This window comes from Helicoverpa zea, chromosome 5 (genome assembly GCF_022581195.2).
Source record: "Helicoverpa zea isolate HzStark_Cry1AcR chromosome 5, ilHelZeax1.1, whole genome shotgun sequence".
Taxonomy (NCBI): domain Eukaryota; kingdom Metazoa; phylum Arthropoda; class Insecta; order Lepidoptera; family Noctuidae; genus Helicoverpa; species Helicoverpa zea.
This window is the reverse complement of record NC_061456.1, coordinates 11,724,511-11,740,174: the sequence shown is the minus strand read 5'-3', so window position 1 is coordinate 11,740,174 and position 15,664 is coordinate 11,724,511. Positions and strand designations below refer to the sequence as shown.

General features: G+C 38.7%; 1 protein-coding gene across 6 annotated transcripts in view; it reads left to right on the top strand.

The window, feature by feature from the left end:
• The window catches only part of LOC124630308 (transcription factor cwo), a 32,875-nt gene extending 17,369 nt beyond the window's left edge, over positions 1–15,506 (top strand). For 2 of the 6 annotated variants that reach the window (XM_047164149.1, XM_047164153.1), the window contains 8 exons: positions 8,515–8,635; positions 8,963–9,146; positions 10,973–11,137; positions 11,230–11,430; positions 12,013–12,203; positions 12,826–12,966; positions 13,280–13,370; positions 13,912–15,506. In XM_047164149.1, the coding sequence (XP_047020105.1) occupies positions 8,515–8,635; positions 8,963–9,146; positions 10,973–11,137; positions 11,230–11,430; positions 12,013–12,203; positions 12,826–12,966; positions 13,280–13,370; positions 13,912–14,108 (1,291 nt within the window). In that variant the 3' untranslated portion in view covers positions 14,109–15,506. Of the gene's footprint in view, positions 1–2,447; positions 2,693–8,514; positions 8,636–8,962; positions 9,147–10,972; positions 11,138–11,229; positions 11,431–12,012; positions 12,204–12,825; positions 12,967–13,279; positions 13,371–13,911 lie in introns of those variants that run through there. The other 4 variants (XM_047164150.1, XM_047164154.1, XM_047164151.1 and 1 more) reach the window with 3 other exon arrangements.
• Positions 15,507–15,664: the final 158 nt, after the last annotated feature.

Here is a 15,664-nt window from a genome sequence, read left to right as displayed (position 1 = left end):
AGAATTTTTAAAATCTGTCCGGTAGTTTTTGTGTTTATCTTAAAAAAATACATTTATTCTCTTTATAATATTAGCATAGACAGCCACCTAATCCATAAACAAAACGTACTTCCAAGGTTCAAACCTGGAACACAGTGAGGAATTAAAAAAAAAACTAGTTTCCCGCTCCGACTAATCGCTCGGCATTCTCCACTCGCGCGCCGCACGTGAACGTGAAACGTTGCACGTGAGCGGTGACGTCATCGCGATGCAATTGCAACGATAAATATGAGTGAACGAAAATGGAGCATTGAACCAGAACGTATGTAGTTAGTGCAGCCCTCGAATTTTCCTTTTTACGAGTAACTACGAGGGGTAAAAAAAGATGATTTTAAATGGTTTTCTGAATGTCATTCCAGTTAACATTTAAATGATCACGATTATTATCACGTGAATTATCAACATAATTAGAAAATACTTGCAAATACATTAAAAATAATAAATTCTGTCTCGGAGTCAGGAACTCTACATAAAAACTCACTTTGACATTTACGAAAGTGTTTACTCAAAACTTTTCCAACTAAAACTATTTTTTTAATTAAAAAGAAACGCTTAAACCTTTTTCCATCCTTCAAAATCGCACCTATTTTGACAGCTACGCCAAATTCATAAAAAGAATATGTTCAAAACGTCAAGCGTCACGGTTCGAAAGCAAGTCGTGTCTTCTCGTCTCATATATCTACGTACGTAAGCACGTCGTCGGAACACGTGCCTCCACTAGGGTGACCATGAACCGCAAATAAAAGGGACAGTCCATTTTACTTTCAATGAGAACGGTGAAATACAGCATGTGTTGCAATTTTGTGTGAATATTTTGCAATTTTTATGGTCCTTCGGTCGGTTTGGATGTAGGCACAACAATATGTGTTGTGCCCTGTAATGCTATGCCCATGTGTATGTAAAGAAGAAGAAACCACGTGATTAAATGGAAATTTACAGCGGATGTTTTGTTTTGAAATTATTTTGTTAAACAATAACAATATAAAAATATGCTTTTGACAGTGGAATTTAATTTATTAGGTTTTTATTAGTTTATGCCGAAACCATAGTAGTAAGTCCGTTGATCTAAAAAAAACTAATACAATACGTAATAAGCTAATTTCACAGTTACAAAATGAATGAAATGATATTTTCTCTTTTCCTGATAATGGTCTTTAAAAACAAATTACTTGTTTCTTCATCTTGGTGTGTCGATGGCAGACTTTAAATTTTGGACGCAACAAAACTCTGGTCTGGTCATGGAACAATAGACATAAAAGCATGGTCTTTATTGACTAAAAATAAATCTCTGAAAAATCTGACATCTGAAATGGGGTCTAAAATTGAATAGATTTTATTTTCCCGTAAATATTTAGTAGACACAATATAGTTCATCCTTTCGCAAGTCTCGCCACGAGCCCACAACACGTGCTAAAGATTCAGTGACCATGACGGCTGCGCCTGCGCCGGCCCAGCGGCGAAATTATGCGGTTCAAGTTTTTGTCGATCTTGCATTACAGCTGTAATCGATGTTTTTTTGATGTTTTCTGCAGTAAATCGGATCTAAATATATACTAATATTATAAAGTTGAAGAGTTTGTTTGTTTGTTTGAACGCGCTAATCTCCGAAACTACTGGTTCGATTTGAAAAATTCTTTCAGTGTTAGATAGCCCATTTATCGAGGAAGGCTATAGGTTACTTTTTATCCGGGTTCGTGCCGAGGTTCCCACGGGATGCGGGTGAACCGCTGGCAGAAACTAGTAGTATATATTTGTTAATTTCTGTTATACCTACATTTTGCGCTAAGACTCAATGAGGCCGTAAATCATCCCAGATATAGGTGAAAACTATTAAACCGAAAACACAAAATATTTTTTTGAGTGTGCTTTGACTTTGCACTTTCTAATACGTTGGGGTCGACTTCCAGTCTAACCGGATACAACTGAGATACAATCTTGTTGCAAAAATAATGATTGTATTGTTTATTGATAAACGGATTACATAAGTTATTATAGAATTTCATAATCCACGGATTTTACTAAGTGTGAATGATTTTGGTTGAGTACATATCGTATGAGATAGCAAATTAATTAAAGAAAAACGTGATGTGTATGTTCAGGCACGTGAGTTTTCTGGCAACAGGCATTTTATTTACATATCTTTGTACAAATGTTTGTGTTGTTTTGTCATCGTATTTATAGTGAATGTTATTGCTAAGACAAGCGATATTGTTTTCTTAGTAACATCACTACGATTCTAGAATATTTTTTAGTATTTGCAACTTTTTTTAGCAAATTGATTTTTGATACTTTTTTAGGAATAATTAGATTCCTCAACAGGATTATCCCACCAACAGATCTCGCATGTTCATCCTACCAACAGTACCAACACAAAGCACATTTTAGCACATCACTATCGCGTTTTGTGCGTAGTTGACGGACGTGTTATCAGGCTTGCAACCGCTCGACGTTCTTGGACTGTCCCTTATTTCTTGCGCGTATATCGAACCTACAAGCACATGCAAGACCTTAGTATCGGTGCACCGTGTTAGTAGTGAGCGTGGTCATGTACTCACCTGTCGCGTTTTGTTAATGCTAGTGATATGAATATATTGTTGACGCCGTTTTCGAGGCCCGACGCGCGTGTGACGGACCATCTGCCAGGATTGCTGGCGTGAGTGATTTGTTTTTTTTTTGTCATTGTATTGTGACAAATCAATAGTTTATGTTTGACAGTGGTAAAGGCAATCGTGTTTCTATTGTTTTGACGTTAAACAGGAAAAAGGTTGTATTTGTTTGATCGATTAATTGATTGAGGCAGGTTGACATTTGATTTTGTTTGTATCTTGATTTCTCTCTGTTATGGGTCTTGTCGGTAGAGCCAAGGTAATCTGTGGTACCTATAGCTCTGGACCTAAAGGCTTTTGGAGACATTATAAGTGCTATCAGTCACTGTACCTTAATGAAAGTGTAGCTATTATCAAAGAATATGACTTTGTAGGTCCTATTTATTATAAGGGCGAACAGAATATCTTTGTTATTATAGCTATAGAGACACAGTCTGCCAGTATTTCGTTCCTAACAGTTGACAGGAATAGAGTGACAGTCTTTCGCTCCTAAATCGCTAAAATAAAGAGTTAAGTAGTATAATGTCTTGTATATAAATATATGAGTAATTGGAGAATATGGACGGTTGAAGGTCGCGGCTCCAAATGTTTGAATAAAATATAACGCCCTCACGTGGTCGTCGTAGATAACTTACCTATACAATGTGAGCGTACATTTCTAGTAGGTACAGTAGATTAATATATGAGATAAATGACTCTTTTATAAACAGAAACGTATTGAGCAGAACTACTGTACCTATGACTACCAAAAGAAACTTGATTGATAACAAGGCAAAGCTTCTAACAGAGCAATTTGGAAGGCAATTTGTGAGTTCAGCTTGTCATTTGAACGTCTTTGGCGGTTGTATTCCACGAGTTCAGAAGCTAGAAAGTCTGACAACCAGTTTTATCGAATAGTGAGGTACTGGGTTGGAACTTATAAAAGCGTATTTATTTTGACATAGAAGTAAGAGCCATATAAAAAAATCTAAGAAAAACACAGTAAGTAGACAGATAAAGGTATCCAAAATTAGCCACAACCGGTCCGACAATTTAAATTTAACTCAATATCTAACTTCATTGCTAAAAATAAGTTAATCTCCTCATTATTGCTAAAAAATATTGTGCAATAGGTTGAAACATTTGTAGTTTACATTAAGAAAAATCCAGCGACATAGTTCATACGATATATTTCAACATAGTAAACGTAATATGAATACTTGATTCATGCAATGGGATTATTGAATAATATAAGAAGCAATACATATAGTACATAATACCTACTCATTGTCATTAAATTACTCCCTAAACTGAAAATCTAGTTGCTACCTATCGCCATACAAAACCTCCTCATACTTGCTAATTTAGTTTTTTAGCAAGTCATTTCATATATCTACATCTATCAAAAAACCTTTCAATATTTAATCTGAACTTTGTCCTATATTTAAAATCGAAATTTTGGTGTCACCATTCACCGGTGAATGAATTTAACAAAATCCATGTAGAATGAATTGACCAGAACTCAATCCGTTCTCTTCTATACAATGGTAACATGAAAAAAAAAACAAATCGTAAATACGTTCGAAGTTCAAAATTCAAATTGTCAAAACAAATAAATTTATCTCTTTGCCGCGAAATCTAAAAATAAATCGTTCATGTGTCGGCAACGTCACGTCACGTTATAATTTTCACGTGCTCGCGTATATTGCTTATCTAGCAGACTGGTAGCATCATCGTGTGACCAATAGTTATCGTATTGTTTATTCGGTCATTTGGATTGGTCAAGAATCTGAATATTTAAGAGATTTTTTTTGTGAGTTTGTTATTCCGGTCAAGTTTATAGGGCTATGGTTAATTAATTTGATAAATAAGAACATCGGTAGATACCTAAGTGAGTATATGTTAAGCGATGTATATCAGATTTTTCTAAGGGCTCTAAGTTGCCTAGCAGTAACTAATTTCTCTTCGAAAAAAATCAGCGAGATTTTCATCTTGAATAATCATTGATGACCCCAAATGACTTGGCACTTTGGCAGGTGTCAGTTATTTACTTACACAACTTTTATTAAATAATATCGAGCAAGTGATGAAAACAGCACCTTTTTTTTTCCGACGTCAAAAATCATCAAATGACCCCTCCCGCTGTGGGTTAGCAGCGGTGAGGGAGTGTCAGACTCTTACTGACTAAAAACCGTCGTGTTCCGTCGTGGGCCTTTTATGTGCCAGGGCCGCGGTATCTCTTTCGAACAACCCGCAGCCCCGGCAGGCCCTGGCCCTACTGGGCCCCGCTGGGGTCGCTGACATCTCTTTGAGGAGCGCGTGGAACAACGCGCGCCGTCGACACGGGTCTGTCGTCTAATAAAACAGAGGGACGATGAGCCACCCGAACTCATCGCCCACAGACCCACGCCTACGGTGGCCGGGAGTCATCTCGCGACACCCGGCGCCCGTGGTGTCTACCTGGTCCAGCACGGCGGCCGGGATGAGAGGTGCGAACTCTCTGGCGTTCCGCCTCCTCCTTCTCGAGCATGACTGCTTCGCAGAAGGAGGCGACGGCATCCCATTCCCTCTCGCCCCGGACCATGGCCTGGATCAGGGCCGGAGGTCGCCGCCGCCTAAAGCCTCGACGATGAAAACAGCACCTTACACGTACATATTCTGTAGATAGGTACTACAGCGTATACAGTCATACAAAAGCCAGTCGCGCTCATTACGCTACAAGTTACTACCTATCCCCATTTCCTTTGAAACGACCAATAGATATCTACCATTGGAATCGCAAGCTATTCTCAATAATATCTCCGTGGAATCTAGATATAATAGGAATATGAGAATCTCGAATTCTCGATTACTATTCACGTTGTTTATATGAGTGATCGAAATTCAATGGTTAGGTATGTTCAGGAGGTAATATTGATTATGGTAATGGGATGAGTAGATCAAGTTTGTATTCACGGTTCCCTGTGGCTTATACACAAGGAATTTTCTACCTACACACATGACAGACCTACAGGCATGAATGTAACTAGCTTTTGATATTCCCTCGGTTTCACCCGAGTCCCGCGAGGTAGTAGTGCAGAGATCAGGGCCGTAACCTTTGCTGCCTCCGTTTTCTCACTCCAATCCCTCTGAAAAACAACATCCTAAATTCTGCCTGTAATTTGCATTCAAAACATAACCGGACTGTCTAATAAGCAACCCTTAGATTTCACATTGTAACAACCTGTAAACCTTAGATTTCTTCCCTAATAAACAAAAAAGGATCTCCGTTCCGATGTTGTCAGTCAGAAATAAACAAACACAAGTTGTGCCGCGACGGACGGCCTTGAGTCGTGCGTTTTGTAGGTCAGACACGTGACTGCACCTCCATCTTAAGTATTTATCATCCAATCACAGCTTACGGTTTGTAGTACACCACGGAGTAAGGAAAGATGAGCGGAGATACCATAATGCAGATAGGTCAGGCTCCTTCTTCTAGGTCAAATTCGTACAGTGGTTATGACCAAAACGATCAGTTAGGACTGTTAACTATCGAGGCGTTTGGGTTCTTTAAGACATCTGTCAACGATTTTTGATATTACAAAAAATGGTCGGGTTCAAAGAAGGCGTGTAAGGGGAAAACATTCGCATTTTGGCACGCTACATTTTTAGATGATTTTCCGTTGTGACACCTCCGTTAGTATTTTTTTTCTCCATGTAGTAGGTAAGCACATTCCGAGATCTCGTTGCAATTGCTGAATAAATCTTGTAGATAATTAATTATTATGTGATGCATGATGATATGATGAATCATGAAGTTGGTGATGTGATTTTTTATTTTTAATCGGCTGGAATTAATTCTGGCGACGCGCGTTGTTCTCACGGAAATAAAATTGAATTAGGTGTTGAAATAAAAACAATGTAGGATTATTTTGTGTGTCTTAGATCCATAGTAAAATGCATGAATTCTAAGAAAATTATACCTACTTAGTCAAAGCTTAGAATTATCGAAACTTTTCAAACAAAACGATAACTCGGATTCCCGATTCCATTGTTTCCAATAGGTTGAAATGACCTTGTGTGTGACCACGTTTTGTGATCACATGTCGCGAAACCCACCTTGAGCCATAACATAAGTTATACAATCTATTCACTTTTAATATATTTTGATACTTATCGTAGAGAACCCTAATTTCCTAACACGTGAGTATCCGACTGTACAATGCAAAGAAGTGTGATGTGATTAAATTAAAAATATTTATTTTTTCACATTACTAATGGGCTTACAACCTAAGTTATAAGGGTCTCTTAACGCTTTGAGTGTCACTGAAAGGTTGGGGAAATTAGAACTTGCCCTAGGTGTCCCTTATTTATGCCGGTGCAGCGGGAGATCGAGCTGCGCCGAGAGGAGCTCCGTCAAGTCCTAGTGGCGGAATGGCGGCAAAGGCTGATGCGCCCTACCGCCGGCCTTGCTACCGTCGAGGCGATCCGGCCAGTACTCGACGACTGGCTCGGGAGAGGGCACGGCTCCCTGTCATTCAGGGTGACGCAGGTACTGTCGGGGCATGGGTGCTTCGGCAAGTTTCTGTGTCGCTTAGACAGGGAGCCGGACGCTCGGTGTCACCACTGCGTCCATTGCGGGGAGGACACGGCGCAACACACGCTCGCTGAGTGTGTAGCTTGGGAGGAGCAGCGCCGTGTCCTCACAAACGAAATCGGAGACGATCTGTCGCTGCCGGCTGTGGTGCGGAGGATGGTCGGCAGTGCAGAGTCGTGGGACGCGGTGGTTTCCTTTTGCGAGGACGTGATGTCGCAGAAGGAATCTGCGGAACGGGAGAGGGAGATTTTGACTCCCTTCCCCGGTCGCAGAAGGCGCACCGGGCGCAGGAGAAGGGCGGACAACGCCCTCTTCCGCCCCCCATGAACGGGTTCAAGGGCGAGGGACTTGGGGAAGTTCCCGCCCCTACTCAGTGGACCCGAGGCGGTGGCACGCGCGTGTGTCAGCGCGTGCCCCTGAGATGACGACGAGAGACGGGGTAGGCGAACACCTCACTACCCCGTGCAAGAGACGAGGCCCGTGCGAGGGCCAGCACTAGTGTGGGGCTGCGGAAGAATCTGGATTCCCGCGGCCCCGCGCACACGTGCAAGGAGGACACAAGGGGGTTTTAGCCGGTAGGAGTCCGGCATACCCCTCCGCCTTTCCCCAGGCGGAGGAAGTCCATGAGGATTTCCCCCTCCCAAAAAAAAAAAAAAAGGTGTCCCTTATTTTGGTTTAAGGGACACTTATTTAAAAAATCATTTTAAGGGCTACTGGTGAAAACGGGCAGGCATTAGTATTTTGTTTAATTTAGAAAGTTTTATAACAGTAGGCACCTATATTATTTTTCACGCAGTATACAACATGACTCTTTAGTCACGAACTCATAAATATAATATGTATCGTGTACGTTTGCGTCAGTGTAAGTAGGTAGGTATTGTGGTTGACGTAAGCTTGTATGTAAAGATATTAGCTGTAACGACAACGTTGATATTTTTGCATCGCGAAATCTGATCGTTGAAAAAAAAACACGTGTTATAATGCAACGTGGGACATAGGAACTAAGTGAACGTAACTTCAAGTAAGAAGCAATTAATTATTACTTACTTCAGGATAGAAGTTCTCAGGGTTTGTGGCAAATAATTAATATGAAATGAAAGGATAAAGGACTTTAAACACACATTCTATGTACTAAATAACTCTGGCACATACTCTCTCTCGAGCGCGCGTAAAGCTAGCCAACTTACGTTTAATTCTGATCTTATCGTTTGTTGTCCCCTAAATCCTGCCTACCCATGGACATTAAAAGGATTTTTTAGTTTCTTAACGATGTACCAGACTTTGTTTTTACAATTGTGTTTCTTCTTGTTACAGCTACAATTCCAACGACGGCTTCAGCCGCGTGGCGGGCGAGCAGCTCAACTTCGCAGCGCCCTCGGAGGACGAGGCGGAGTACCCGCCCGGCGCTTATCTGAAGAAGGGGAAGGTCTCGAGGGCAAGTTATACTGAATATGCCCATTTTACTTACTTGTACATGTGTTTGTGTGTTGGGATGTGTGTGTTGCATGTTCAAGTGTTAGAGGGATCGTCCATATATTATTTTTTGGAAGTTGTATTTTTTTTTTTCAATTAAAGAGAAAATTTATTTATAAAATAAAATAATCTATAATACAGCATGCATTAAGCCTAAAAATGTTATGATGATTCTAGATGTACTTGCAGAAAGTCAAATATAATTAAAATAGTAGCTTGTTATCCAGCCATAAAAAACAGTCAAGTGAAAAATCATGAGCAACAATTTTATATTCTATTTCTCCAACAGCAAGACCCGATGTCGCACCGAATAATAGAGAAGCGTCGCCGCGACCGTATGAACAACTGCCTGGCCGACCTCTCGCGGCTCATACCGCCTGAGTACCTCAAGAAAGGCCGCGGCAGGGTTGAAAAGACCGAAATCATCGAGATGGCAATACGCCACCTCAAGTACCTTCAGGAACGCGCGAACGGTTCGTACGGAAAGCGCGCTTATTTGGTAAAATCGTTAGTTATAATTGGAAAACAACAGGAGAAGGTACTTTTGGATTAAACTCCAACCCGTCAGATCTTTGATTCTGTTCTGTGAATGATGAAAAAAGTCGTACGTAATTTTTATGGATGCCAAGCTTTATCAATACCTATTTGATAAAAGCTTGGCTATATTTTGCATTGTGCTACCACTATTTTCTAACATTAGACGTCATAGATAGGAATAATTCGATCTAATTGGTTGGAGTGTTTGAAATTTAATACAAATTGTATGGAGGCTTGATTATGCGAAAAACTTCTGACATTCTGGCTATGTTTTGTCAAATTGGTATAGATTTTATGCAAGTTTATATCAATATGTAATTCTATAAAATGTCGCAAATTCAAGCCCTAGTTGTTTTTTTTTATTTTTCAATTATTTCTAACTTCGTTTTGTATTTACCGAGGCAATCAGTTTAAGACATACCGAATATTTTCAATTGTTATAACTTTACTGTTTTTTTTTTTCTGCGCGAGTTGCTTCTTGGTAAATATGAGGCTTATTTTTATAAATCACAGATAAATGACAAATGAGTATATAAATCCTTTGTTGTTTTTTCCCACACCCAATGCTTTTATTTCTTGTTCAGTACTTATTAAAAGTCTGAAAAGTAAAATTAAAATTCTCATTACAAATCCTGGAAAAATCCAATGCTTTTAAAGTCAATCTTTGTTAGGCAACGATTACCCGTTAGGATTCCGGTAAAACTTCTCGTAACATGGTTTTCTTCAGAAGCTTTCAAATGTTTTAAGATTAATGTCAGAATACAGTAAAATAAAGCAACCTAATAACTACATCTGCTTTAAACTAGGTTACATTCGTATTCCCGCATAATCTCTGAATATTTAAAGTTAGTTCAACATTTAACAAGAGCATTTTGTAAGCCATCTTACAAACATACAGATGAATAAAGACAAAATCTGCAAAGTAACCGATAAAAAATAGTGTTCATTAAACAAATTCGTGGAAAACTAACAAGTAGGGCCATCAATGGAAATATTATCTTTCTTGTAATTACTCAATTTGATTCAGAGGAAAAATACGCACAGTTGATTTAATTTCGATACCGTACGTATTTAAAAAAAATAAGAGTGCAGAGTATTAGTTAATTTTAGTCAAGATTGACAACATGAAAATTGTTGACATGCTAAAATAATGACAGATTCTTTGAAAGCTCAAAACCTCATTTGATATGGTCTTTTTGCGGTGTTTCTAACAAACAAATTGGCTAGGCATATCAGAGTTAACTTACTATTATACATGATCAATATAATTGAAGTAAATGATGTAGGTACATAAATCAAATAGATAGATACACAAAATATAGCTTTTCCAGCATTCAAAAAAATCTGATTGAAAACTAACCTTCAATAACCTTGATACAGATTTTTTTATTGCTTTATTGATGCCCGATGATTTCCTTTCATTTTAACAAAATCCTCATCCTAATCGCATATAAACCATATTCAACACCATCGAATTCTTTTAAATAAATTCAAAAGTAACAAAAAAAATATGAAAACGTATTATTATTACATGAAAATATTGAATAGTAAAAAATACGAGACAATTCATCACATGGTTTATGTCCGAGTCATCATCACGCGCAAAATTTTCATTCATGTTTCGAATTCCATTATCGAATCACCTCAATCACCAAAAAGGTTAATAAAAAAAGACACGCTCATAACTGACACTGAAGAACGCTAATGTTGTTGGGAGTTCCCGCCGGAAGATGTTCCATCTTCGCGTGGGGTTCTGTTGTAGCTGCCGAGCGCGGTGCGGGAGAGGAACACTTCAGGGCTGGCTACCATGACGCGGTCGCCGAAGTGATGCGATTCCTCGTCGAAGTTCATGGCTACGGACCCGGAGATGGTCTGTGTGTGCAATTGGCAGCTCATATGCAGAGGCATTGCGAAGCTATTGCTAAAGGTATGTACTCGTTATGAAAGTAGTCCATCCATATAGGCAGGCAAACAACAACCAAAGTCCTAAATAATCAACGCTTATCACTTGTATTCCAGGTGAACCCGTTCCTCGGGAAAAAGCACGATCGCATCCCGGTTCATCTTCAGAAACAGCGAGTTCGTCGGGCAGTTCGCACGGCTACGCCATGAAGCCTGGCGTCATTGCTCAGGCCCCACCGCCCGCGCCACCACCATTCGCCCCAGATACGTATGAGGAGCGACCGCAAGAACACCCCTATTCTATGGAATGCGATAGAGGTAACCACGAAATTGTGGAATAAGCAGGGGTTCACACGGTTTTCGCGATCCAACCTTTACTCGTGCTTGAGTACCACTGGTAGTTTCTTACGGGATATAATTTGCTATGAGTTAGACAAAGGAACTTGTAGAACACTTCAGACTCAGGTAAAAAATCTGTTTTATCACTCGTATTCAATCAAGGATACAGCGATGGATACAGAGGCATCGTCATTTTTGTCTAGATACGGTAAGAGTAATGGTTGAAACAACCTAAATCTTTTGCATAATTATCGCTTGGTATTGTAAAAAGCACAAATATTTATTTGTCTAGTTTATTACTATAGGTTCAAGAATTTGCCGTCACTGCCCAGAATCTGACAGGTGCGTTTGCTTTACCGACGAATCAACGTTTTACAATCTGATGTTTTTATAGTACGCGATGGAAGGAGATATGCAAGTAAGATATACTTAGGACTGAGATCTCGACGGACTTATTGCAATTTCAATTTGCCACTTGATCGCAATTCGTAATGCAATAGTTCGATGACCTTTGTCATAAAAATGTGACTTTAATTCTAATATCGATGTTTTTCCCTATAGTAGCTCAAACACCTATAGCAGGAGAGGGCGAAGGTCTGCCTGAATCGGAGCCCCTGCCCTTGGACGGGCGACGTAAGAGAGAGCCCACTCTACGCACCGTGAGGAAGCCCGAACATACAGAAGATTACCTTCATTCATACAAGTTCAAGAACTCCATAGAAAGGCGATTTTCTAGATCACAAGATACTGAGGTAAATAGATTAGATATATAGATACAATCTGTTTTCATTGTCTAAAATGAAATTGACTTTGACCCAGGATTACATCGAATCATATCTGTAAAATCATTCTGTAGGTAATTTTGGTACAGTTATTTTTAATTGACTTTCGTAATATTTTGAAATAATTTTGATTCATAATAATTTGCTGTAACTAGGTCACATATAGTAACGTATAAAAGGCGTAACCAAAGAATTTAGATTAAGTGCGACAGATAAGACTTGTATTTGTCACACCTAGGCCGTTAAAATATGTACCAAAAAAATAAAGTTGGTAAACCAGCATTTTCATAATAATTTTAATATATGTTGGGCGGAGATGGAAGGAGTTGAAACATGAGCCTTAGATGAGATGAGAATGAAATTAAACCTGAGATTCTAAACTATAAAAAATTATATACCTATGGAAAATCAAAAAGCCCTTACGTAATTTATGGACGGGCCCTTCGCTGTATTAAGTGAAACAAACGGTGACAGATTTAGGCAAGATACTTGCGTTCAGTGACTACTTCTAAACTTGAATATTAAGAGCTTAGTTTATAGTACCTATTTCATTGAATAGTGTTATATTTATTTACAAATTACGTTTTACCAGGCGGCCGACATGCTGGCCCGCACGGCGCACGCGCACGGCAAGGTGTACTCGCACAAGCGCCGCCGCGCCGCCAAGCCCGCGCCCTCCACCTCCACCTCTAATTCTGGATCCACTGAAGACGCACGAGACACCTCGCCACAGGTAAAACATATTCTTCTAACATTTTTGAGGGTTTAAAATTACACACTTGCGGTCTACAAAAAATTACCTTTGTTGTCTGGGAGCTGCTAAAATATATGGATACATCATCCATGAAAATGACAACTATCTAGCTTTCACTGTTCTTGCAATACAGCCGCGTGAAAGGCGGAGGGACGTGTTAGTAATAGGGTCCCGAATAACTAAAATTTCAAAAAAAAAAGATTGTTTGAATCGAAAAATTCATATATTAAAAAGTGTCCTTCTATCATGTATTATGAAAGGGATATCAACTAAAAATGTGAATTTTGTACAGGACACGTCAAGCGAATCGCCTCATCATCATCACTACGACAAGCCGCCTCCACCCGCCCAATATGTTCCTGTTTTCGCGTTGAATGCTCTTGGTAAGCCATTTTTACTATAGTTTGTTTTTTTATCTCGTAGACTAAACTGACATTACGAGTGTGGTCAGTTTATTGCAAATTATAATTATCATAATAGTGATGTGGCACGACCGAAACTTAGCATTAATAAAATCAAGTTTCGGGTTTTTACAGTAAGTCATCCAGAAATAATGGGCTTATTCTTGATGATTACGCTTTTCGTTGCGTGGTCAGATATCCCTGGCAGTTTGTAGCACGTCGTGCAGCCGTGTGTACGTACATGAATTGTAAATATAAAACTTTGAATGAATATTAAATTCGTCTATTATAGATAAAAAGTTATGATTCAACAAACCGGTATCGTAAGTACAACACTGCACAAAAAAGCTAGCAACATTATTTGTAAGTTTGACATTTTGCAAGTGTCAATTTAGTCTACGAGATTAAAAAACAGACTATACTTATTTTTTTGTCATCGATTACATTTCTAATTTTACACTTGAAATTAACATACACAGCAAATCGATATAAAGTTCATTAATTTTAAATTCTACTTTTACAGGAAAATATTACGTGCCGCTAAGTGTTGACTACGCGTGTCTTCAGAGGCATCTCGGCCCCTACGATGTACTGGACGCAAGAGCAGTGCATCTAGCCGCGCCATTACATCCCGTCACCATCCACGTTAACTTTCAACCCTGTCTCAACTATCACGTCAAGAGGGAACCCAACGACCGAGACCAGTGGCGGGCTGTATAGACCAAAAGACACGTATCCAGTGCTAACAAGTCTATGCTACGACCGCCATCTTGCTAAAATTATGGCGCTAACTTTTAAAATGACAGCTAATATTTCAAAATATATTTTGGAGCTAATTTAAACCATATTGGAAAATGAAAGAAAGATGCCATAAAAAATAAAAAGCCTTCTGAGCAAAGTATTTTCATAAAAAGAAAACATATATTTTTGTAATCAAAACAGCTGGATATTTTTGAGATTACATAATTTGTATACTTACCTAAAGAAAATTAGAGACTAGAATGTCCGAAGCAGGAAAAGCATAAAATTAGGTGTCTACTTACTAAGAAAAAGTGGCGAAGTTTGAAAGTTATCGAAGGTGTTGGAAAGTTTTATCATATCAATTAGGAACATATTAGTTCAGCTGATAAAATATTTTTGAACCTAAAACTGGCATAATCTTCAGCTGTTCTAGTCAATTGTAAGTCGAATCCAAGTGCAATGTGGAACGTTGCATATGTAAATACTTACAAGAATACCATATAGAAGGCAGTGTTTGTTTAAAAATAAATAATTTATTCTGTGGGCATAAAATGAAAAGGACATTATTAATCTTAAGTTTTTAGCTATGAACACGCTATGCCCATAGTTTCGGCGGAGGCGTACTGTGAACGTTTATATGAAAGACAACATGGTGTGGACAATGTTTTCAGTGTTCTTAGTTACGGCTGTGATATAAGAGTAGTCAATATGTAGCTGACCGCTGCGGTGCTTTATTAACAGGACAGGAGGATGGTTCCACATTTGATACTTGCTATATTAGTACAACAGTACAATATAAAATTAGAATAAAAAGTCAATCAGTGTCAGCAAGTTGGAAAATCATTATGGCTTATCTTTTGTAAATAATTATTTTTAATATTGTGCTGATATAGTATCAACTGCAGAAGCAACTCAGATTAACTGATGATAAATCCCCTCAGAAATCAGACGTTACTAATAATTTGAAACACTATAAGCTGATTCAAGGCCAAACAAAACTATTTTTAAGACATTACCTTTCCCACCAAAATTCCACAGCCTTACTATGCAGTTTAGCATACAGGAAGTTGCTGCTGAATATTGTTTCAAATGTTTTTTATTTTATTATTTTTGATGTGTTTGGAGGTAGCGGTGGAAAGAATTTAAGGTGTGGTGTCCTCTCTTGGACAAGATAAAGACTGAGGTTTTTATTTAGTGGTAGCGTTATGATTGTTTTAGCATTGGATTCTCACCCCACATATTATATACAGCAGGTTAGAGTTCAATGTGCAAAAAGTGTCAAATTTTACGTAACGTTCTAGATACCATTAAAATAGTCTGTTACTATAAATACTTTATATTTTGTAAATAAGAAATAAATGTTAAATATTTTATGGAGTTCTGTGTTTTATTGCTGAATCGCTTACGAGATATTTGGCGCTATCCAAACATCGGCCTACATAACATTTGCTGCTCTTGCTACGTGGCGAATCCGGCACGAGTTCCCCGTACACTAGAGGTGTACTGATACTACCGAGCCGCATCCGGTGAGATAG